The 25,675-nt window shown below is 41.5% G+C and overlaps 1 protein-coding gene across 2 annotated transcripts in view; it reads left to right on the top strand.

Moving 5' to 3' along the window:
* Positions 1–25,675, top strand: part of IST1 (IST1 factor associated with ESCRT-III) — a 128,777-nt gene that overhangs the window by 83,154 nt on the left and 19,948 nt on the right. For both annotated transcript variants that reach the window (XM_078669678.1, XM_078669679.1), the window contains exons 7-9: positions 1,032–1,247; positions 10,728–10,841; positions 11,732–11,780. In XM_078669678.1, the coding sequence (XP_078525804.1) occupies positions 1,032–1,247; positions 10,728–10,841; positions 11,732–11,780 (379 nt within the window). The remainder of the gene's footprint in view (positions 1–1,031; positions 1,248–10,727; positions 10,842–11,731; positions 11,781–25,675) is intronic.

Below are 25,675 nucleotides of genomic sequence, written 5' to 3'. Positions count from 1 at the left end.
ATGAGAGTTAGCCTCTCCAGAATAATGGGTTGTGTGAACATTCCCCTAATTGCCCCTGATTCCATGCTCCCAAAGTTGAATTAAGCTTGCTATTGACGGAGAAAGAAAATGTGAACAGTTACTTCTAAGTTTGGCTTTCCACATTGGCAATTCATAATTGTGCCACCCACTTCCCCTTGGACCAATATCAAGGTTTTGAAGCAGGTGGGGTCAAATGCTGTCTCAATCTGAGCTTCCAAAACGGGTTGCATTCCTTGTTGTGGATGATGGGACTGTGGGAGGAGGGTATGACATAGTTGTTGAAGGTGCAGGGTCGTTATTTTCTCTTTTATCATCTATCCATAGGAGCACCATGCAATGCTTTCATTGTCTGTTAAGCGCTTTGCTAGGGTGGTGTTTTAGTTCAATTTATGTTATTATGACTAATGGGTTGATGGTATTACATGTTAAAAATATAAACATAGAAAAATGTTGAATCTGATAATTTTTTTGTTGTTTTAATTTTAAAACGTGTATTTAAAAAAAAAAAATCTTTCTGGGGCTGAGATGTTCTACTTTTATGAAATTAGAAAGAATAAGATTACAAGTTGGAAGATATCATTCTCTTATTCACATTATAGTTTTGTTGCCACATGTATTTTTCCCCTGTTTCGGTTTCTCTGGCGTATCCTCTGTACAATGATGGGTTTCAATTCCACTACTTGTTTTCTTGTGCTTTCCTGTCCGTCAAATACTGCAGTGTTAAATGCATCTGCTGTGTGCCCCATTTCCTGGTCATCCTTTGCTACTGTTTTAACGTTTTCTCATAAGTTAAAGTCTCTGATTCCATGTATCAAACATGTAACATTTAGCTGTTATCTGCCAGGTTTAATGTTTACATTATGCCACTACTTAGATGGCCATTTTTGAATGACTCTCAGTGTAGGTTAAACAACTGTTACCTACCCAGTGCCCTTTGTCTTTCCCACCTTTTTGCACTGTGTATTCTGACTATGTTAACACATCTAGTGTTGTGTTTCTTTCCTCCTCAGGCTGAAGCTCCCAAGGGAGAGGAGTCTGATCTCATTGATGTTGGGGTTGATATTGGGTTTACTGATGATGTCAAGAAAGGCGGTCCAGGAGGAGGAGGAGGTGGAGGAGGCGGCGGCGGTGGAGGCTTCACAGTGCCCTTTGGAGGCCTACCAGGAGGAGTGCCAATGCCAATGCCAACAAGTCCCCCATTTTCCTACCCTGCACCTCAGGGCCCAGTAAGTGATTGTTTTTCTTGTTGGCTAGTGGAAGTTGCTGAAAATGTTTTGTCTTCTTTCCAGTCCAACATGTACATTTGTAGTGCATGCTTTTTCTGTCCTCTGTAGCCCACAGTAATCCTACACGTGTCTCATAGTGTTTGTCTGATTACTTGGCAGTAGCCTTCGTTAGTGTTAATCTAAGGTAGCCTCATCCCTTTTGTTACATAGGTGCAGAGTAATGCATAGTGATGCCCTAAATAAATCCGCCATGATGGAATCATCTCCGATACACATCAACAGTAGAATATCTCTGTACATGTGTTAAAACGATGCCAAGACACATGTTACACTAAGTGGGTTAAGTTGTTCTATTTTGCTGTAGGCACCTTTTGTAAAATGTATTGAAATATTTGAAATACTGGCACAAGATTCTGCTTTTCACTTGTGGGACAATGGTTTGAGAAGAAAATGCCTTGCTAGAACAGCAAACCTCTGCTGAGAGCCCTTTTGGCCTCAAACCATTGTCTTGTTGGCATCTTGCTTGACGTTTGTCCCTTTCCTTTCATTTTTTATGCTTGATACTGCCCATGTAAACATTGCAAAAAATGTGTAGTGTTATGGAATTTTCTCACGAAAGTGATGAATATTTTGAAAACATTATGCGATTGCAGCCATCCCCAGCAGGAAACACAACTTTAAGAATATCAAATTTAAAACATACCTATTTATAGCAACATTTTTAATGTAGCCAGTTCACATCTAATCGCTAATGGCAGAGTACATTTCACAGAAAACAACTACCTAGACCGCAAAATAAGCATCTTGCAGGAGTAGCTGTACTACTCCACTATGCCCTGGAGAGTCAGTCGGATCGTCTTTTTAAATTACATAAAGAAATAAAATATCTGGGTTGCTTGCCATTTAGGTTAGGTTTATTGTTTTTTTTGTGGGGGAGGGTCATTCTTTTTTTAATTCAGAGAGAATGCATATGAGAGAACTAGCATAGGTTTTCCTTCTCCAACATGGTATTTATGACCAGTGCAGTAGAGTAGAACCAGAAACGTAGTAAATTCTATTGTTAATGCAAATAGATTATGCAGAGACCTAACCCACAAGTGTATCTGTTCTAGAGTTTGCAATCCAAGCAATAATCTCTTGCAAACATGTCTACTGATTTCAAGGTGCGAGCCTGTAAGTGTCTGGGATTAGAAGTTTTTCTGAGAGCAGCATAAGTGGAATGTGCTGATGGTTTATCTGACAAAGATATTTCACTTTTTAATAGAGAGTTGTATTACAAGCTACTGTCCGTGAAGCTGAGGCCTGCTTATTTGAAATCATTCAGTATAAACCGCTCTGAAAATATTTTTTCAGCTGTGCTAATTTCTCAAGTCTTATCTGTGTACTATTTCTTGGCACTGTAAACCTCCAGTATGCTAGGAGACCATTTTGCTGGATATTTTGGATTGGAGGACAAAAGCAAGGAGTAAAATAGTTGAAAAATATGGCAGTCTGAAGGAAAAAAAAGTTTGTGGAAAAGGCGGGCATGTTCTTAGTTATTTCATCATGTGGAAGACTGTATAAAGTTAATCCATAAAAATAACTTTTTTTCTGGAGTAAATGCTACTGGGGGAAGAAAGAATTGTAACCGTTAAAAGCTTTAAGTACCTCATAGTTCATTTCAACGATAATGGAAGTTACAGTGACCCACTGGAAAAAAATAGGAAGGGCAACTCGTCCTTCAGTCTGAGGTCACCTTATAACAAGCTGAATGGGCCTTGCTTTCACCTATTCTGCAGCTAGCACAAAGAAAGATCCTCCCCACCCTGACATACATGAGAAAGGCGCTCAGAGCAAGGATATTGCCATGCTGGACAGAACGGTTCTCAAAATATTCAGGTCACTTTTTGAACTACATCTGAACACATCTTATGCACAAATAAGGCTAGACTTTGGTATCTCCAAACAGTCAATGGCTTGGAAGGCAGCCTTTGTGTCCTGCTGCCACACGTTTAGTAGGGCTCCAGAAGGTACCCTGGGCCAATACATCTGGCAAGAACTGGAACTTAGGCCGACCTCCCCTGCATGCGTCTACCCAAACCAGGCTTTGAATTCACTCAGCGGAACAAACACTTGGGACTTTGATTTTGGCCATCGAGAATTCAAAAGACTAGCCAAATCCAGTGCACAGCTCGCATCAATTTTTGAGGATAAAGACAAACTGTCTAAACGCAGTCATGTGTGGAACCTACTCCACAATTATACCCGGTCTAAACCACAGGGCTACCTAAGGGAAAAATATTGTAACCAGGTCAAAGTGCAATTCCTGAAGTATAAGTTAGGCCTTTTGCCGCTATTAAAGCATCTCCCTCCTTGGAAAAGAAGGCCTAGGCAAGATGCATGCCGGTTATATATGCAAGAACCGGAGAACATCATCCACGTACTATGTCTGTGCCTTGCCGGTATAGAAAACCACTGTGAACTCTTGAGTAGGAAGCCAGCTTTAACCCTACGGACCTCAGTCTGAACTGTGACATGATCAAATTTCTTCAGAGATTTGAAAAGAGATCTGCAAGCAAGGAGTCCACAACTGTGGTGAAGCGGGAACAACTCCAGAAGCTATCATATGCACAGTAATCTGCTTAAACATTTTTGAACTGTTGTTGCAAGACCCAAAGTAATGGCACAACCCTCAAATGAGGAAATTATCGCATTTGAACTTTGGACTTTACCATCTAGATTTCTGTGACAACTATTTTACTGGGTCACTCACGGTTTGTAAATATGCAGCAGTTGCCAATTGTTTTAAGCTCTAGAAAAATTAGTTTTATGTACTGACACCTCGCATTTTAACACCTTCTGCCTATTACTTTCTGTATTGGTACGGATCAGGTTTTTTATTTTCTAAAGGAAAAATGCAGTACAAATAGTTTTAAAACTGGTCAATTGACTTCACTGCTATGAAGTGGATCATGTTATGTGTTTTACACAGATGTTTGATCATGCAACACATTGAAAAGGTTTTTATTAATCATGCAACAAACATTTACCCCCCCCCCCCCCCCAATATAAAGTGCTACCAATTAAGCCATTTTCTACTATAAATGCTAGAGGTCTGGCTCGTACGAGGGTTCGTACTTCCACAAAACAGAATTCACTTTCCAGAAAAGAAAAGGTATTCGAACTAGAGGAAAAATCAATCAAGCCCTCTAGTTATTTATTAATCACTGGAATTATGAATACAAATCTAATTATGTTGTGTGATAAAATGTAGTCTGCAAAAATGCTTAATTCGAAAGGTCATGAATTAAATCCATGGCCATGGAAATCCATGGAATGCATATTTTTCTATGCCTTTTTTATAAATGTTGTAAAAACATTGTCATTGTTCACATAATTACATACAATTATTTTTAATACTGCTGCCCCCAGAAGCATTCAAATCACTTTTGTGCGAATGCTGTTTGTACCTCAGCTCTGCATTCCTGCTCCTTTCTGGGTTTTTTCAGGCACCATTACTGCTCACTTCCAAACCATGCTTTTATTTTTACTATTATTGTCTTGGAGGTGTTTTCCAGATTTATTTTTCTATGAAGGATTTTCATTATACTCCTTTTTTTTTAGTTTATTTTTTACTGCAAACCTAGAAAAGGGTATCTATGAAGGACACTTTGGATATGTTGTGATAGCAGTCAAATGTACTTTTTTTATACTAATAAAACTGGAGGCCTGGTTTTGCCAAATAAAGTAGATTATGTAGTTTCAGCTTTGCACGTCACAGGGTCACATGTATCCTCAGACACCACAAGCAGATTATCTTCCACTTGAAAGATAAGAACATAAAGTGGAAACTGGCATCCCCTCCTTCGCGGTATTACTTAAATGAAGTCATCTGATAGGTTCATGTGTCTATCATATAAGTAACCAGAAGACAGGAACCTAACCTTTGTAGTGAAAGGCTCACAGGGAGACTCTTGCCTGACTTCCTGGATGGAAGGTTTGGCTTGTAAGGTAGTTTTGCCTCTGTGCTTGTATGAACAGGTTTGAATACCACTATTAACCATACCAGTCTAGCGCAACGAAGATAATTTTTGTTTTCCGTTGACTTAATTTTCAAATCGCTTTTTATATTGGAGTCATTGAAGGAAAAGCAAGATAGTAGTAACGAAAATTCCCCATGGAATAGTCATCACATGAGAACCATTCTGATGATTCCCAGAATTCTAGTGGGGCCATTGTACACTATTGAAAAACAATATTTAATAATCCATTTGTCTTTATTGGATATACTAAGTAAAAAGGCCTTTTCAGTTGTTCTGTTTCTCTTTTTTTTCTTTACCACTTCCAAGGAAATGTGCTATCCTTTCAAGAGCTCCAAACTTGAAGCATCCACAGTGCCTTGAACCAAACAGCACCTCTGTTTTGTCATGTTTTGTCATGCTGCTCAGCCGCAGGGGGTCCCACAAGTGTTTTTTTAGTTTTTTTTAGCACTTGCAGTTTACTAGAGTTTAACCTCGTATCCCTTTCCCAGTCTTTTTCTGTGCGTAAACTCCCTTTCTTTCTTGAACTATTTTTGTTGTGATATGCCTCATTTGTGGCAAGTGTGGGACAGAAAAGCATTAGGATAGTCCATTTTCGAAGTGCCACCATATGCGTGACCAGAAAAGTAAAACTAATCATGGATTTCAATCAGGCACGTCTTTAGTCCTATCAAGGAAATTAGATATTCATAATCTCTAGCCTTGACGAGTTCACTGTGAGCTGGTGACCGTTTGGCTTTCCTGAGATGCAGTAAGCTTAGCTTCATGGAGCCTTTCTTTTGGAGGGATCTTTTAGCACTCACTCCTGTGTTGGGACCATCCTAAGTGGTGAACTCAATTTTGTGTAAGCTTTTAACCCTGAAAGAATAGTTCTCACCTTTGAAGCATTCCATTAATTGTACATCATCAAGGTATTTCTCAAGGTCAAAGAGACAGTCATATGAAGTCCACGTTGGCTTCAGCACCAAGATGTCCAAACCTGCCACCTACAAACATTAACCCAGCTACAGAATCACCAAGAATATCCCTGAAACAGCTGGCAAATCTAAACATTGTCAGATCGTCAAATTAGCACTATAACTGCCAGCAGACAGGGATTTTATGTTAAGCCTCAAAAGTGTACAGGATTTCATGTGTTAATTTCTCCTTCAATGATATTGCTGTAAAGTTCAACTTGGAATAACCAGCTTAAAAGTGACAGGCAAGATGGGAAAGGCCAGAAAGCAGGCTATCCACATATGTAGTCCCAAGATCTGAAACAACATTCCCTTAATCCTCAGGATGGCAGGGCTCCTCTATTCCGTGAATTCCGAAAGTAACAGCAAACCCATCTCTTAAAAAAAAAAAACTATCTGCTCACAGTCTAGATCATCCTGTCTTTTTATAAAAGATCATGTTCAGTGTTTTGTTGCTTTACAGTTTAGTTTGTGTTATACAGATACCACCAGATACATATATGCAACAAATTAAGCTGTGAAAAAGATGCTGTTAACTAATACATATGACTATTGTATCGAATCTCAAAGCTGATTACATCTAGCTTTTCTAATTTCCTGCACTCCATAAAGAAGGCAGCAAAATAATTCTGTACTACCTTGTGTCTTGGAAAACTGCGCCTTCACTTTTCCATCATACCGTAAAGGAGCAAGGTGTGTAGAAGGCTACGTCCTTTAAGCAGCAGCACGCATGGAACAGTTTCAGACCAAAAAGAATTTCATAGTTATAGTATCTACTAGTGTAATGCATAATATTTCAGCTTTTTGTTTTTAGGTATATTTTTGCTCTACATGTTCTTCTGCAAGTTGATTTACTGGGGATACTTGCACAGTTATCACTGAATGCTAATGGTATGATTTGACTGTTACTGAGGCAGGACCCAGGATTTAAGATATTTTAAAGATCTTTGGGCCTTTATTCATATGTTGGTGGTGTTTATACTCCGTTACAACTGTGATGGACTATACATACCACCAATATGAAGATCCGCACACCTGATTTAAAAGTGGGTGAACCTTAAGTTTGGCATGACAGAACTACTCTGTTGCTGCCTTGGCAAAACTTCTCTGACGGCCCTGTGGAGTAAGGGCCTATAGGAGAAATGGTTGTATGTCCACCCGCCCAATTTGGTGGGCAGACATGTAGTAATTATTTGCTGTTTCTTTCCGCCCAGTAAAACATACCAGTTAGGACAGTAGAATCGTTAATAATGCTCCCCCCAACATGGGAGAAGACTCCCATGGTGAGGGGAGCATTTATATTTTTTCTTTTTAAAAAGAAAATCTTACTCTGTGCTACAAGGCTACGTCCTGATTCCGCAGCCCCGTAGCACAGAGTAATATGCAATGCTTTTATAAATGACCGCCTGCTTGGTGGTCATCTATAAATTAGGTGGGCGGCCTCTCCACCATGGGGACAGAGTAATTTACTGTGCGGGCTGCCTATCTAAATATAAATCAGGCTGCTTGTTTGTCTCATATGCTACCGAAGGTGCCTATCATCCTGCGCAGTTTAAACTATCGTAAAATGGATGTTTACTCTTATTTGGCTTTTATTTCAATGCTATCTTCCAAGGAGGTCTAGAGTGTGCTGTAATGGGGAACAACTCTATTAAGTAGCAAATTAGGAAGATTAGTCCACATTTTGTGCAAGCAGAATTGCATAGGTTATAGGAGTGTACGGTCAATGTCACAGCAGGTGCAGGACAATCTAGATCCTGCAAGGCTGGCGCCTTAAAGTGGCAGTATCTCATTTTCGGTGCAGCTTATGCTGGAAGATGGGCAGAAATCAGAATGCAGATTTGTTATGTTCACGTTTTTTTTAACATGTCTTTTTTATTTATTTTCTTGTTAATCATACATTTCAAGAACATGCAACATAAACATGAAGTACAACATCTCACAGCGTTAAAATATACCTTTGTGATTATATCCAGTTCCAAACTATGCATTCTTGTAACAACTGAGATCCTCCAGTCTTTATGCAGTCTTGAGCCACTAGACCTCCTCCGACTCCGAGTCACTGTCTTCTTGGTCCGATAGTGGATCATAAGGCATACCCCTATACTTATTCCACGCCCCCCACAAAGTGTTCCATTTTTTAGGGCAACCCCTGTTACGATCTATCACTCTCTCCGCAATCATGGCTGCATCCATATCCTTGCCCCATGCCACTAGGTTCGGCCCCCCCCCATCTCTGTGCTATATTTCTTCTGACAATCATCATGCCCAGCGTAACCCAGCTCTGCCTGATGCGCGTGTGGTCGTTTGGCTCCCAAATATTTAATAAACAGCCCTTTACTCCAGTAGTAGTGAGACCCCCCTCTACCTGTGAAATGGTCCGCATCACTTTAGCCCAATATTGTGCTATCCTGGGGCAGTCCCATATGGTATGGTAAAAGTTACCTTCTTCTCCACAACCCCTCAGGCAGTAGGGATGCTCCACCCTCCCTATCTTATGTAGGGTGTGTCTAGTGTAATAAGAGCGATGTAGTATGCGTAATTGCACCAGCCTAAGTCTCGAGGGTATACCCACCTCCCTTGGGGATTCTAACGCTTCCTGCCACTCTGTGTCATCCATTTCGCCAAGATCATGGGTCCATTTATCCCTTAGGGGTCCCATTGGGTCAGGTAAATTATTTATGAGTTTGCGGTAGGTGAGAGATGTCGCCCTCTTCGGCATGTAGTCTGTTCTCCAGCGGGGACGCTTTCGGGACCTCTGAATCTGCTGGCAGTATTGCCATCAAGGCATGGCATATTTGCGTATACCTGAATTGTTCTGAGGGGGCCATCCCATATGTTTGTCTTAATTGCTCGAAGGAAATCACCTCCACCTTTCGCCACATGCCACCAACAATGTTCACGTTTTTTTAATCTAATTTTATTTTGGAATATTGTTTTCAAAAGCGTTTGTGACAGAATGGAAAATTGGTGCCGCCTATTCTTCCAGAGAACAAATGCAACTGGTGCACCCTTTCCATATCTCGATTGTGCTTCCAATGTGCCTCACAACTGGTGCCTTACAAATCAAACTAGAGTCTGGTCTGGTGAGCCTTGGCAGCATAGACCAGGCTATCCTCAATCAGAGGAAAAGCATCTTCAGTGGCGTTTTGCAACAATTATTCTCTGATATTTGGAGAGCAATGATCTGCTGGTTAGATCATACGCTAGCTACATGTTCTTTTTTAGACCTGAATGTAGGGAAAGAACGTCACCTGTTTTCCCAGCTTCCCTTCAAAATCTGGTTAGACAGGTTCAATCCCCCTCCTCTGCAGTGGTTGAGATACTCCTTTGGAACTTATTCTATAGGATGTATATCTGTGGAGGATTCCATGCTGTAGAAGAACATTTTATGTGCCTATAGTAATAATTAGTCAGCGAGGGAATCCTTCCCAGTTTCCTAACTGATGCTCCCACCCACCACTAATTGAAAGCGCGTTTCACCTATACAAAATGCACATACAGAAGAAAATAACTGTGGTAAAGTAGCGGAGTTGTCAAAACTAAAGTAACCACACTGACTGGTTTGTATATGGCCAGGTCTGAACTGGGGTGGCATGGTGAGCAAAAGAATGGATTTAACCCAGATATTTTGACTGGGGGAGAATGTTTTGATTTGTTCTGCATTCTGTCTCGAATTTTTCGAGGGAGCGAGGAAGCGATACTCAACTATCGTGGTTCCATTAGGAGCAGCTTAATGGCCAGCCCTGACAATTATTGTGGGTATCAATTTTTAACAATCACTATCACGTGCACTTTTATTATTTCTGTCCTGATGAAGCGCAAATGACCGTTTGGGCGACAAATGCGCAAAACATGTTGACTTTATACCTGGGCACAGTGTGCCATTGGGACTACACCATTATTATAGGTTTTTTACTCTGACAAGGTTGTCACCAAATCAAACCTCTCCTTTGAGATTCCCCTGTCCGTTTTAATCAATTTGCACGCACTTCTATTTCCCACATTGGACCCACTCTCCACACACCCACATACATCATCCGGCCATATTAAAAGATCTCCACAAAGTGACCCTTCGGGTGACCCGTAGGGAATTGCAGCACCGGCCCTACGAGGAGCAACGCCCGATGATGAAGCATGACACCTTTCGGGGTGTGTGAGGGCAACAGGAGACAAGACTTGTTATTTCTCCTTTAGAGTGGGTCCACTACAACCTAGGACTCTGCATCTTTTCTTTTCTTCTCTTCTTTTCTTTTAGGCGTACAGGTGACTTTTGCACCTCGCCACAGGAACAGTGTCCTCTTTGGTTTAAATGCAAGTATTTATTGCACAAACTGGTGTATCTTTAAAATCTCCTCTTTAATGCTTGATTTTGTAGTTATGGTTATGCCGTTGCATTTTGTTGCTAACATTTAAACGCATGATATAGTGCTTTTTTTGTCCCAGATGCTTAAAATAATTAACAAAGTCCTGATAATCAATGCTTTGTGAATTCCCTTCCACAGGACACATTTAATGGACCAGCGGTGGGTATCTACCAGCCATTTGGTAACTTCCATCCACCTCAGATGGGAGGAAACGCGCCACAGATTCCCAGCAATCCCCCAACATACGAGTCTGTAAGTTCCTGACCTTCCCATCATGTAGCAGAGAAGAAAGCGGAAAAAGGGCTCAGGGAAGGCTAAGGATCCTTTATATTTCACCAGTGTTAGCACACTACTCACTAACATTCTCGTACTAACAAAGTTTATAAAATAGAGGAAGGAAAATGTCTCAGGTTGTACCACAGACCTGTCACCCAGCATCTTTTAGAGTATTTTCAACCCATTTCTGCTTCCACTTCATTGTCCTTCTTTTAACTAAAACACCTTTCTTTCTCTGCCCTTTCAGGCTTCATCTTCAACTCCTTTTTTGTACCCTTTAATGTGGTTCCTTTTTGTAATGTGCCATTTCCATTTACTGTGAAAGATTGTTTGTTCCAACGGTTAATGTTTAATTATGCTGTCTCCTGTCTTCTAAGCTTATGTCATTTGTCTCTTCTAATGACTGTCTTGGTTTGCTGGCACGGCTTAATGGATGGGTTCCACTCAGTGCATTGTAATCTTTCAAGAATTGATTGCTTATTTTTTTTAAGTAAACCTGTTTAGATCTCTTCTGGAAAGAGAGTTGCTATAGTACGAAGCGCAGGATTTCAGCGCAGTAATAGGCATTTAAAACGTAATGTTAAGTTGCTAATGCTACAAGGTTGTGTATATGGTGACTGTAGCAAAGGCAGTTCACAGGGCCTGGGATTCTAGCAGGGGAGGAAATTATAAGGCATGGGGCCAGTTTGGGGGGGTGGAGGGAAAAATATAGCACTTATAAGAGTCCTAGTCTTGTACATTTTTAACTTGTTGTGACAGATGAGCCATTTCGGAGACAAGAATTACGTTAAGAAGGGTCCTGTAAGATGTATAGATTCATGCTTTAGCTTTCTTTTTCGCAGGCAGTAATGTGTGCTCTTTTTCAGATTGGTGATCTTAAAACTGACAAAAATGTCTCTTCTCAGCAGGATGCTGGTGAGTACATGGGCTTCTAGATGGGTGTCTTCATCCCTCTTCTCATTATTATTATTATTTTTATTATTATTATTGTTTTGTTTTCTCCTTTTGACCCTTTGACTTTCCTCAAACCCTGTTTACGTAGGTTTACGCTTTCCTGATACCCTAATCACAATATTGAACCCAGTTTACCTTGGCTTGAGGGTCATTATAATTGGTGCCTTTATTGACTGATGGGAATAATCTCCAAATGTAAGCTTGTAAAGGATAAATATATTGAGGCAGAACGCTTGTAGCAACAGTTTTACTCCACATTCATATGTGCAGGGTCTACGGACAACTTGCAATACTATGACAAATGGCTTATAAATTGTTAATAGGGAAACATATTCTTGTTGAGAAAAGAATCGCTAAATTGAGCTCAGGGGATATGAAAATTAGACAGTGTACCTTATCTTCACTATGTAGATAAAGTTCCAATATTTTAATCACCATGATTTCCAGGACCAGCATGTATTAGTTAGAATTGGTTGTCATTCAATTTAGAAATGAATTTAAAAAGAAAACAATTTGAGATACATATTTCTTCCAAAATATTAAGGTCTGATATTTATTTCTTTTGTGCCAAAATATGTAGATATTTTGTGTCTAGTGGTGTTGCGTTAATCACATGTGATAAGGTACTAATATGAACATTACTTTTCTGAGGTTATGCAAAATCAACTCATTCATGTCTTAGAGATACTTCACTTCTTTAAGTCAATGGTTTTCCACACCCATTTGTATTGCCAACATGTTGTGCTGCTGTAATTTGTTGGGCCTTCATGAGGGCCAGAAGAAAGTCTTGTTTAATTTTCAAGTTCTGCAAACAGAGACCGGGATAACCTTGAATTGTGGCAACTGTTCAAAACTTGTGCTGCGGGCATGTCTTGACTTCTGGGGATAATTATCTCACCTGGAAGAGGAGCACAATTATAGCTGTTACTGTACCAAGTGAGACTTGCCCTCTGCGTTACTTTTAGTGAACTGTTTTGAATTTATGAAGCTGTATTAACTACATCTTCTACATCTCAGCCTCTTTAGTGCAAGTAATCCTGAAAAACCTGGACATCTCTTCTGTAGCTATTTGGTAAACCAAATAAAAACAATTTTAACTGTGATAATCGCTGATACCGGGACAGTGATTGACAGACATATATAAAGTCATTAATTTCTTCAAATATTTATGAAAAGAGACTGCGACTACAATCTTGTATCCCTTTAACTCTATTGTCAGTTCTTTACTTGCTAGGAAACATACCTTTCAACACATCTCTTGAAGGAATCTTCATTGACAGTCCTGATCAAGGAATAGCTCCATCCACAAGCGGAAGGCCAGAGTATTTAGAGTATTCAGAAAAAAAAAAAAATATATATATATATTTAAATAGCGTGCAGGGGACAGTGCAGTTGCATGAAAGTTAAAGGCTGCTCGTTTTTTGGCTTCTGAAGAAAGGGAAAGGATTCCCAGAAACGCGTCAGGCCGGGGGACACAAAGACGGAATGAGAAGCTGCCTGTTTTCGAAATAAAGGGTTGTTATCCTACCTGTGACAGAGTGCGGCCTCGTATCTGGGGAAAACATGTGGAGACATATATATATATATATATATATATATATATATATATATATATATATATATATGTGTATACTGCTTACGAAAAGGCTAATGCTTTTAAAAGCAAAAAAGCACTTTTCAGCCCTATGTCTTGTCTGTACACCAGCTATTTTTTCAAGATTCTAGAATTACATTCCTGGAGGCATAAACTCTGTTTTTTTAAATTTATTTTTATTTTTTTAAATACAGAAAATGACTTCCCCCTGTGAAAAGTCCTTCTTGTGGTAGGAAGAAGGCAGAGGCCAAAACCCATCTTATGTAACCTTGACCTCTCCAGCATTTGTATACCAGAATCTTATCTAGATGGTGAAAAGAGCAGTTCCAGAATATGTCCAGAAAAACTTTAAATGACCAGCACAAAATTGACATCAGTGGCCTGCATGAAAATCGGTGCAGCAGCCAGGAGGTTGATTTTTGGAGGTCAGAAGACCATAGAGAAGGCACCCTGCTCCTGCCCACTCATCAGTCTTAAGAGACTACCCAAGAGGGAGATCCACGAAGGGATCACTACAACAGTGATGTTCCCATTTGACACTGAGATCTATGATGTCAAGAACAGGCAGTGTGCTAACTTTCATACCGACAAGTGCAGGTCCATAATTGACGCACCATTAAATATAGAAGCAAGCATGAAAGTCTATTTTGTCACATTATTTGACATTTAAAGGTTCATCATAAAGCAGATACCAAAACCTCATTGAAGAGTGAGTTCACGGATTGAAAGAAGAAAGGACCTAGATACTTCAGACGCTGAGTATTTGAGGGCGTGTTCAGGAACCTGTGAAGTTCTATTGGTGGTGGAGTTTCCTTCCTTGCCTTTATTTTCATGGAGATCTACATCTCCGGTATGTCTTTTGCCAAAAACTCCTGTTGGTCCAACATCACTGAATGCTGTTATTTCCCCAGCTCCACAAGTTTGTTTGCAACCTTTAGGGGTACTTCTGCAGCGGCTTGTTTTTACAGGTGAGGTCTCAACCTAGGTAATCTACAACGTCAACACAGTAGTTATGCACTAGGATTACATGGTATTCTTGAAGGCATTCTCATACACCTCAATGATACCATACTTCTACTAATTCATCATCCTCTATATCATCCGTGTGACAGTATTAACCGACCCTAACTGAATCATCTCATTCTTTTGTGTCACCGATAGACGAAGAACAAGGCAGCAAAACTCAATATTCCCATGCCCATTCCTCCAAATCGGCCATGTTCCAGAATATAAACCATCTTATTATTTAAGCACTTTCCTTCCTCTAGTGCTTATTATACCCGGAAATGGAGTTGGTCCTAGCACTGCCACCAGCAAGGTCTGCTCTTAGTAAGCTTGAAAAGAAATATAAGTCTCCTGATTAGAAACAGTTGTTTATGTGGAGTGATCTGCAGCCAAACTCTGATTAACAGCAGCTAGAAAATATCTTGCCACTGCTTTAACATGTGCAGTCCCTCCTGAAAAGGAGCGCAAAGGAGCTAAGTTCAGTGGGATTGTAAGTGTGGAGAACATCGGTAACCGCATCAAAAGCTACTTGGGCCATGTCCTTGTAAAGCAGATATGATGAGTTTCTGTTGGTCTCTCTGCAGTGTTTCAGAGAAAAACGTCGTTGTAATAACAGACAAGATTTTCAGGCGGTTTTGTACAACAGAATGCTGGTCTCCAATTAGGTAATGGGCAGTGCAACTGGCTTCTCGGGCCTTGCCATTAATTGATAGTATGTTCAAAGAATGGGCCAGCAAGGGGTTTTATTTAAAAATTCTAAGTTGTAGCCACTGTGGGACGTAAATGAATAAGTTATCCACACTACTATCAGTTAGTGGCTAAGTCTAATTTATTCTAAAACAAACCAATATTGGTACCACACTAACAACATGAAAAAATACAAAAAACAGGTTTTTATGGTCAAAAGATTATTATTTTCTTTACAGCAAATGTAGAAAGGGTACTAGAAAAATGCATTTGGGATATACAAGGAGCGTCCTATATACTCCTACAATACATCTCCAGATAAGTCTATACTGCTAAAAAGTGATAACACAATGATTTCAAATCAGCAAGATAAATGAAAATCAATGATGATTAGTAAATATCAAGCAGAGTTAGACTTCGTAGTCGACGTTTTGGTCTTTCGGAAATTGTTTCATAAGACCATCATCAGGACTTGGATATTGTGCATTAGGAATGATGACCCTGAGAGAAAATGCAGGTACTGATATACACACTTCCCGAAGGGGTCAGTGATGCTGGTTGGAATCAATCGACAAGGTGCTGCAGAATATTGAATCCAAAACTTCAAGCCACACTAGGCACTTGTGTAAATAGTGTTTGGAACACAGCAGATAAAATCCAATTATCAGCTGAAGATATAGTTTCAGAAGACGGAAATGAATTATCACGATCGAAAAAAACGGAGCAACTCGCGTTGACAGCGTCGGAGCAACAGCGTTTTGGAAACAGCTGTTTCCAAAACGCTGTTGCTCCGACGCTGTCAACGCGAGCCCTTCGGGAAGTGTGTATATCAGTACCTGAATTTTCTCTCAGGGTCATCATTCATAATGCACAATATCCAAGTCCTGATGATGGTCTTATGAAACAATTTCCGAAAGACCGAAACGTCGACTACGAAGTCTAACTCTGCTTGATATTTACTAATCATCATTGATTTTCATTTATCTTGCTGATTTGAAATCATTGTTATCACTTTTTAGCAGTATAGACTTATCTGGAGATGTATTGTAGGAGTATATAGGACGCTCCTTGTATATCCCAAATGCATTTTTCTAGTACCCTTTCTACATTTGCTGTAAAGAAAATAATAATCTTTTGACCATAAAAACCTGTTTTTTGTATTTTTTCGTGTTGTTAGTGTGGTAACAATATTGATTTGTTTTAGTATAAATTAGACTTAGCCACTAACTGATAGTAGTGTGGATAACTTATTCATTTACGTCCCACAGTGGCTACAACTTGGAATTTTTAAACAAAACTCCTTGCTGGCTCATTCTTTGAACATATTATTTGCCCAAGCCCGCAAGGGTATATTGGGTCGCTCACTCACTCTATATATTAATTGATAGTGCCATAAATTGGCCATCTTGGCTTTGTCTTATAAGCCTTGAACCCAAAATCAATAGAAGGTTCTAAATCCGCATTTCTCTAGTATAATGTTTGGCTAACAAGCTGATGAAGAAATGCGGCAGATGACAGCCCTCAGAGCGGTAGGTTTAGAAAAGAAAAAGGAGTACCAGAAACATTAGTGCAAGTCTTACAAACTTAGTTACCTCAAACGGAGGGTTCAAACCCCTCTGTGGCTCCAGGAGCACCATCATTTAGCAGCAAAACAGCCATTATGGCAGCACAGATATGTAAAAGGGGAAAGCTGCCAGTAACCAACCATCTGCGACTGTAGGGAACCACCCATTTCTTTTCCTCTCTCATTCCAGTAAGGAGACATATCACAAAACATCTGAAACAATGGCAAGAAGAGAGATGGGTGCTGCTGAATAATATGCATAATGTTTACTTTGACGTTCAAAGCCTCTCCTTGGGCCAGAACTCTTAAAGAAATCTTTCTGATACCATTGAGACTTCGGCTAAGCCTGTGAGCAGTCTTCTGGAGAAGAAAGGTTTAGTGGTTCTCCCACTTTGAAAAGGAAATGGGGTTTACGCTTGTTACTTCATGGTTCGAAAGAAGGGACTCTATTTATGACCTTCAGCTGACAAGTTAAATACTAAAACAATATGTATGCTGGACCTCAATCAAATCTTTATTCAACTCCATGAAAAAGACTGGATGTGTGCCATACACTTTAAGAATGCTTACTGCTACAATCCAGATGCCAGCTATTTTCCCATACTGAAAAAGATAGGAAATTTACTCCTGACGATGGCTGACGTAAAACCTCTTCCAGGGTTGGGTAAAAAAAGTGGTTGGAGGGATAGTGAACTTGCAAACTCTTAACAGATTTTTGTATCAGCAAATCTGCACATGAATGTTTGCTCGTGCTAAAATGCAGTTCACAAATATTTTCTAGGACTAAGATTTCTTGTGAATTCATGAAAGCCGTAAATCTGCACTAATACAAGGACATGTACCTTCAGTGCACTTTTGAGATTTCTTTAATAATTGGGCTCCTAATTAGGTCTGGCGTTAAACAAGACCTTTTGTGTTTTATTAAAATTATATCTCTCTATTAGCTGGTTTCACTATGAGTGAAGGCATTCTGCTCTTTCACAAGGAGCATATTGACACACAAAGTAGTTTTGTTCAGTGCCAGGAACTAATGTGGCAATGTGTGCTTTTTGAGATAAAATGTATTTTTGCTTTTTGACAATTCTTGTTATAAGGGTGAGGGCCTGGCAGCTCCCACGCGAATGAGGTTTTACAAAAACCATGCCAAAACATCACACGCATTGAAAAAACCAAAAGGCTGACCACCAATTTCAGACCTACTGAATTTGCCAGTGCTTCTTTATTTTTATGTTTCCCATTATCTTGTTTAAACTAATTCACTAATTGTCCATAAGGAATGTTTTTGGGAAATACTAGTATGCATCAACACGTTTTATAAATGATGCTGCAAAGAAATGGTAGTTTTGTGAACATTTTATTTTGAAAGCAAAAAATCATCCATCTTGCTTTCAAGGTTCTGCAAATGTTTGCATCTAATCGGAGAGCATTCTGGGAGCATTATGCTTAACCTCATACAGCTAAACTTTGAAAAGTTTATACTTGAACTGCTATCAGTAGTGCAGGCCAAGCTTACATTTCCTTAGAACACTCACCCTAATAATAAAGGGTTTGAATTATTGAACCATGAATACAAGTTCGAACAGCATAAACATATGAACACAAATATTACCTTCACTGCAGAGCGTGCCCTTCCCTGATCCATAAAATGGTACTATAACTGGAAGCCAACGTGTTTGGGCTGCAGTGAGTTGGGCCTACATGTCCCAAGAACAAAATACACATCATGAAAACCTGTTGTTCTTGACCCCAAACAATATATCCTTGGTGTCAGGCTATAGGAATTCCACAACCCTCCACTACCTGATGTTTGCTCATCAGGACCTCAGTAACTAAGAAAAATCCTGAGTCAAATTACTCCTGGCCGTAAATCATAAATCGCTGTAGTCCATCTTAATGCTACTGAAAGTGCACAAGCTGAATCACTCAGTTGGGGATTTTGGCAAACAGGCCTCTTGGAAGATGCAGAGAACAAGAACTACCCTTCCTACGCCTCCATCCAGGAACAAAGGGGAATACCCTTTTTAAAGAATGGTCAGGGAAGTTTTTCTATGCTCTTCCCTTAATAACTGATACTAATGCTTATCGTCAAATAGATGTGCCCTAGTGCAAAGATGATCCTCATACCTTTGGAATGCCACATCAGTGGTGGTTCATTGATCTTACCTCGAGCACCCACACACACTGCATCTCTTACACAGGTTTCAGGGACACATTCTGTTCTCTATTATTGTATCTTTAAGAGAGTCACATGCTTAAATCTTCCCCATCATCATGGTGGGAGTCTCACGGTAACAGTAATAAAAGCAATGTAAATACATAAACATTAGGAATCCCATTGAGAACAATAGACATTGTTTGCATTGTTTTAATGCAACCAAACTGCAACCAGAATACCGACGCTGAAACACTCATCCCCTGTAGAGCTACCATACCTCAGATTTCCTACCTCACATCGTGTGTTAGGGAGTCTCCCTGAGCTCTGCTCAGTCAGGGTTTTTTCTTGTCAACTGTTCTCAAACTGATCTTTTGACCTTCAAGCAACTTCTAAGGTACAGTCTCCTTGTTACCAGCATGTCGGAGGGCTAAAAAAACAAGCATTGGCATTGCCAATAGGTCTCGCTTGTGGGACCTTATAAGTATTTAGTTTTGCAGCACAATATCCGAATTGCATAATCGGATAGTGTGCTGCAAAACTAAATACTTATAAGGTCCCACAAGCGAGACCTATTGGCAATGCCAATGCTTGCTTTTATGCCCATTGAAAGTGTTTCCAAATGCATGGCGTTCAGGGCGAGTACACTCTGCTAGCTTGGTTCCTGTGCTTTGCTTTCACGAGGTTAGTGGCTAGGAGTGACGAGGCACGTCTGTCTGTCTTTGTTTGCCTGTCTGCTGATCTGGAGACGCCTGTGGGCGGGAGGCTGCAGAGGGTTCGCTTAATATAGACAGGATCTTCTCTCGTGGTGTGTGCGCGAGAGCAGCCGAGCCGCTCATTACGATGAAGGACACGTCAGAAAATGGCCCCTCTCGCCCTCTCTGTTGCCTAATGCTCGCGTTCTTGGTTCTCGCCCCCCTCACGCAGGGACCGGCCGACATGCATGCTCGGAGTAAGGCCGTGCGGTAATGACATGCGGTTTGAAATGATTGAGACGGCGAACTGTGCTCTGAAACACTCCCTCGTGTTTGATATGCTGGTGCTTTGGCGTTTGGTGACTGTCTCTTTTGTGTGTATTTTCTGCATTACTGAGTCTTGCCAATCTAAAAAAAAATCAGATAAAAAAAATAACGTTTTTCAAACACTTACATTTTTTTAATGACTTGCTTTTAAACCATGCTCCTCTGAAAAGTGAAAATGGGCTCAATCATATACCTTTGTTCTTTTAGATAGTCGATAGGCGCGATAGGTCACTCAGTTGAGGGAAAACCAGGAGTTTTGAAAACTTGCAGTTCTTGCACTAATGAGGGAACACGGCCTGGGGGAAGCTGGCTGGGGAGGGGGAGGAGAAATCCAATTAGGGGAGGAGAAGCCGAGAAGCCGCAGAGCGCACGCTGGGCGAAGCCCTTTGATGTGCTCTGCGGCAAATGGAGGGAGGCTGATGCACGTTCATGTTTGAACACGTGGTTCACATGAACTGCAGGAAAACGCCATGAAAACGCCAGCAAAAAGCTGGTGGTTTCATGAAGTTTTCGCCGCTTGAATTCTCGCTCCGCTCGATGCGCATGCGCGCATCGATAGGTCGCGAGACCTAAAAAGGCTGTTTAGGCCTTGTAAATCGTGTGAGTAGCCAAGGCTATTCAATGAATATCTTTGTTGCCTGTACCCTCACCATAAGCCAAAGGAGTACAAACCTTGTCAAACCTTTTCAGCCAAAACCTTGAAAGACCGTGAGGCCAGACTCCTCCTTTTGGTCCAAAAGAAGACAGACACTCCGACTCTGAGAACTGCAAAAATGAGGGCTCATCCTCATCTGACAGACTCCAAGAGGGCTAAATCTTCCAGATCTGAGGGATCTCAGAGTAAGGAACCTGCTGAGCTTACAGCCTCTCACAGAAAGGCTCCTTCTTCCTCTTTATTGGTTCCTGTGACACCTTTTAAGGAACCTCCAATGAAGAAAATCAGTCCGTCAACCGAACCGTCATCGTAATTCATCCCATTGACGGCTGTAGCGATGACGGGGAAAGTGTTGTGCAAAAGAAACAGTTGATGGACGGAATGGTGGACAATGCAAGCATTCACCCCTAGTAACATGGACTCAGCCATGTGCATCACTCTTGACCCTGTTCCTTGTGGGAACAGTCCAGCCTGATCTGCCAAGCTAGGTCCTCTCTGGACCGGAAACAAGCATCCTGGGACCGGTTTCAGGGCATCATCCTTCATCAGCCAGGCTAGCTTGAATCCAGTGCTGTTGTGAGCACGAGACGTGTTGGCGAAAACATCCCCATCATCATTGGCAAAGCTATTGACGACGATGGCATCAGCAAGAATATTGATGGCACCACCGTCGACACCCTCAGTCTCATCTAAGCCATCAACAACACTCCTGTCAACAAAGCTTCTATCAGTGGCATCTTCATCCAAGGCCATAAAGGAGACTGTTCATCTCTGATGAGGGAATTCAAATACCCATACATCAGGATCCTATGATAGTGTCCCCTCTCCCCCATTGCAGCTTCTCGAAATGGAGGAGTCAGGTGATGAGTCCTTTGCCCCAGTCTACAGCCCAACACAGCTAAATGTAAAATGCCAGGACACTGATGAGGAAGATGCTACTCAGGGCACTTCTAGATACTTAGAAGGTGACTTCTCTTTTCAGGGCAAGCGTCAACAGTCCATTCAAAGTTATGACACCTTTCAGGAGCATTATCCTTACAATGATCCTGAAAAGGAGCAGCACCATATGAAAGAGGACATCATTACAGTCCCTATATCTCTGGTCACTGATTTGGTGAGGAGCAGCACAGTATGAAAGAGGACACCATTACAGTCCCTATATTTCTGGTCACTGATTTGCACCTAATGCTGAATGATTATTATAAGAGATTTCTGGAGGCGAATGACCTGGTGCAACGTTCAAAGGCTCTAGTGGCTGTATCCCTTCATAAACTTCTTTTGGGCACACAGCAGCAAAAGGAGGGAACAATCTTGCCTCCAATTGCTATAAGGGATGACTATTGATAGTGATTGGGAACAACAGCCAGCCCAGGGTGAGATTCTTTCTGGATCAACAGGCGATCACCTGGAATGGGATGATTATGTGGCTCCGTTATCTGCTTTGACTTTGCCAGTGCCGGCTAATTAACTCCTAGCAAGTATTGGAGGTTTTCACAAGCTCCTTAAGAATGTCAAAGCTTTTTGACTTGCCTCTCCCTATCAAGCAAACTGAATAATTCCTCTATGACTTTAAGGATTTGTGTCAACGATCAGTCCAATCCATCCCCAAAGTGGAGTATATATGGCAGGAGGGGTTGAAACGTATGAATACGCTGGCTTTAGTGGCAGCTGTGGTCACCAAGTTGGACAAAAAGTAAAAGGCGCCAGACAACTCACCAACGTCTTATTGCTCATCCACGCCCTGACTCCATCATTATGCAGGCAGCCCAACTGCACACTAAGAATCCTTCCACACCTTGCTCTGCCCCTCCTGATAAGGATAATTGAAGATTAGATCACATCGGTAAGAGCTTCTACCCTATGGTGGCAACATCAATCAGGGCGTCTAATGCGCTGGCAACATCTATCAGGGCGTCAAATGCGCTGGCCATATTGATGAGAAAATACCATCTGATTTGGTCGGACACGTCAGTAATTCTGGAATATCTCCCAGAGGATAAAAAGGAGGAAGCAAAGGAGATTCATCGGAAGTCATTGATGCTGCCATGGATAGCTCCTCCGCAGCATTCTGTCAGATGGCAAGGGATGCTGTCCTATGTCGCCAAGATTGGCTAAAGGTCACTTCGTTTTGACCAGAATTGCAGGCGAAGATAACTGACATGCCATTTGATGGAGATAATCTTTTTGGCAAGTATGCAGATGATGCTGTACGATCTATAAAGTCTGACACGGACACCACACATTAGAGGGCAATTTCTGTCCAGAGTACTTGACCAGCAAAATAGATACCAACCATATTTTCAGCAGGGGTGTTGAGCGCACTACTCTTCTCAGCAGCAGTATAGATGGACAATAGCTTCGTCGTATGCTCAGCAACCCTCACGAAGACATCCTCAGGCTGGAGGAAAATTCCAGGACCCTTCTAGGTGCCAAGGATACTTTGAGGGCACCAGTCACCTCAGTCCCACCTCAACACCAATTCAGAAACCCCCTTTGCAAATTTTACAGTCCATGGTAGACCATTTCTTCTGACAAATGGGTAATCAACGTAATACAACGCAGCCAGATCCTGGAATTTGTTCAAAAATCTCTCAATTTTCCACCTCGCAGAAAATCCCTTTACCATCTGCCTTTGCTGAAGCACATTTGTTTGCTACTCACCAAGGATGCAATAGAGGGGCTTCTGTTGCTTCAGTATAACAGGTTTTTACTCCAACTTCTTCCTCATCAAAAATAAATCAAGAAAATGAAGACAGATGATAGATTCGAGGCTCTTCAATACTTAAAGAAACAACCTTTCAGGATGTTATACTTACAGGAGATCCTACAACTTGAATACAGTGGATTCCATGACCTCCCAGGATCTTCTAGATACACACTTCCATATACCCATGCATGCAAGGTATTGAGGTGGCAAGGTGCCATTACCAATTCAAAGAACTTCCTTTTGGGCTGCTCTCGGCTCCCAGGGTCTTCACAAAATGCATGGCCTAATGGCAGCCTCCTTGAGGAGAAAGTGACACCAAGTGTTCACTTACCTGAACAACTGCCTTATAAAGGGTCCCACATTTTCCTCTGTAAGAAAATCTACTTGGGCCTGTCTGCGGATGTTCAGGACCATAGGCCTCCAACTGAACAGAGAAAATTTGTCACTGGCCCCATCCAGGTCAGCAGTTTTTCAGAGGTGACTTCTGAATACCAACATTTCCTAGACTTTCCCAACTGCAGAAAGGATTCATCGGCTCAAGACAGTACTGGATTCCCTCTTAGGGAGGAGTTTCACATCTGTCTGGAAGTACAAATCCGTGTTGGGAATGATGCCATCTTACATTCCATTAAGACCAAATTGTCGTCTTTACATGTGACCTTTGCAGGAACACCTGGATGCTTAATGGGTTCAATGCCAGTGAACCTTCAAGGACTCAATATCAATTACCAGACTAGGAAGTTGGCGATGGGTAAGTAGAAGGACATGGAAAATAGATCTCAAGGCGTATCGTTCAGAAATTTAGGGAGCCCATTTGCAGGACTTGGAAATTGTTGGGAAATGGTCTGCACAGGAAGCATGGTTGCACATAAATGTCCTGGAATTGGAATCTATTTTCCTGGGCCTCCAATGTTTTCTTCCAAGACTCCGCAATTCCTTGTTATTGGTCATAACAGACCATACCACTACAATGTTTATCTCGCCACACAAAGAGGAACGAGATCACAGGTCTTGTCTGCTCAAGTTCAGCAAATTTGGAAATGGTTGGTTGCCCACAACATCTCTCCGAGAGGGGAACATATTCTGGGAGTAGAGAACAAATGGGTGGACTCCTTAAGCAGAATGGAGAAACAGTGCCACGAATGGGAACTGAATCATTGTCAGTTATTGCAGGTGTTCCATCAATGGGGTACATAAAGTCTGGATCTCTTAACTACTTTTTTCCCTTCTTTTTATTCATCAGAACATAAACAATACAACACAAACCAGCACAGCAGCCCACCTTATCACGCTTACTTTGCTTAGCAAGTGATTCTCATTTACATTGTTTGTCAGTTCTGGATCACAGTTCTACTTATGCGACCACGTCCTTACTTTCGGCCTCTCTTTCTCTTAAGTATGCAGTCAAAGGGCCCCATATTTCTTTCGATTTGGCTGCACTTGGGAGTTCCTCTGCATATATGTCCAGCGTCTCTTTACAGTACACCAATTCCTTAACCCACTGTAACAGTGTGGGGATTAATCTTCTTCCCCATTTCATCTCCACGCACCTTTTGGCCATTAGCAACGCTATTGCTGTAAACTTATACATGCCTCCCTTCAAGTTAAGGAGCAGGCATGTGGACTGCAATGTTTCCAATCATTTTGTTTACATTTCGTACCATCTTGGAACAAAAGGATTTTATTTTATCACAATCCCATGCTAGATGTATAGTCTGCTCCCTCTTTCACACATCTATGACACCTGTCATTGCCTATGATGTCATATCTATGTAACCGCTTAGGAGTATAGTACATTTGCTGTATGTATTTAAAATGTATAATGTGGAGATGCAATGTAGATGTTAGCACCTCAGACTACAACATTACTCCCATTCCTTCTGGATGAGCTGCGGCTGCAATAGTGCGTTCCAGTGTTCAAATGCTTGCTTGAAAGTGTTCTTTACCTAAGCTTGCGCAGTCCAATATAACTTAGTAATTAGATTCTCACACGTACGGGCCGCCAGCAATGCCTGTAGTGTATTTAGTGTTGGGGGGGGGGGGGGGGGGGTTACCTGCAAAAACATCGGTTACTGCTCCCTCAGTGCTACACTGAGCCTTTGATATATGTAAATGTCATGGTATTTATAGAGCGCACTGTCACCAGATGGTCACCTTGCGGTGTCGCCTATTCGGCTTCCTGGCGCTGATACTCATACCGCTGTAGAACCCCTCCTGGCTTTCCCTGTGAAGTGTCCACTCCTGGGCACCCCCAGGGTGAAGCCAGGCATCCGTAGCGCTGTTGGGGCCGGTGTGGAGGCTAAGCAAGCTATTGCCCAGAGTTGCAGCGTGGGGCCCGTGATTAGAATAGGCACCGAGGCGAGAATTAACAGGTCCGAGGAAAATGAGCCCGAGACCCTGCCGAGGCGGGAATGGAACCCTGGTCCCCTGGCCAGAACTCTGCATCAGGGTCTGCCGCTCTAAGCATTGA

This window comes from Lissotriton helveticus, chromosome 12 (assembly GCF_964261635.1).
Source record: "Lissotriton helveticus chromosome 12, aLisHel1.1, whole genome shotgun sequence".
Classification (NCBI taxonomy): Eukaryota; Metazoa; Chordata; class Amphibia; order Caudata; family Salamandridae; genus Lissotriton; species Lissotriton helveticus.
Note: the sequence above shows the minus strand (reverse complement) of the source record. Positions and strands in the feature narration are given on the sequence as shown.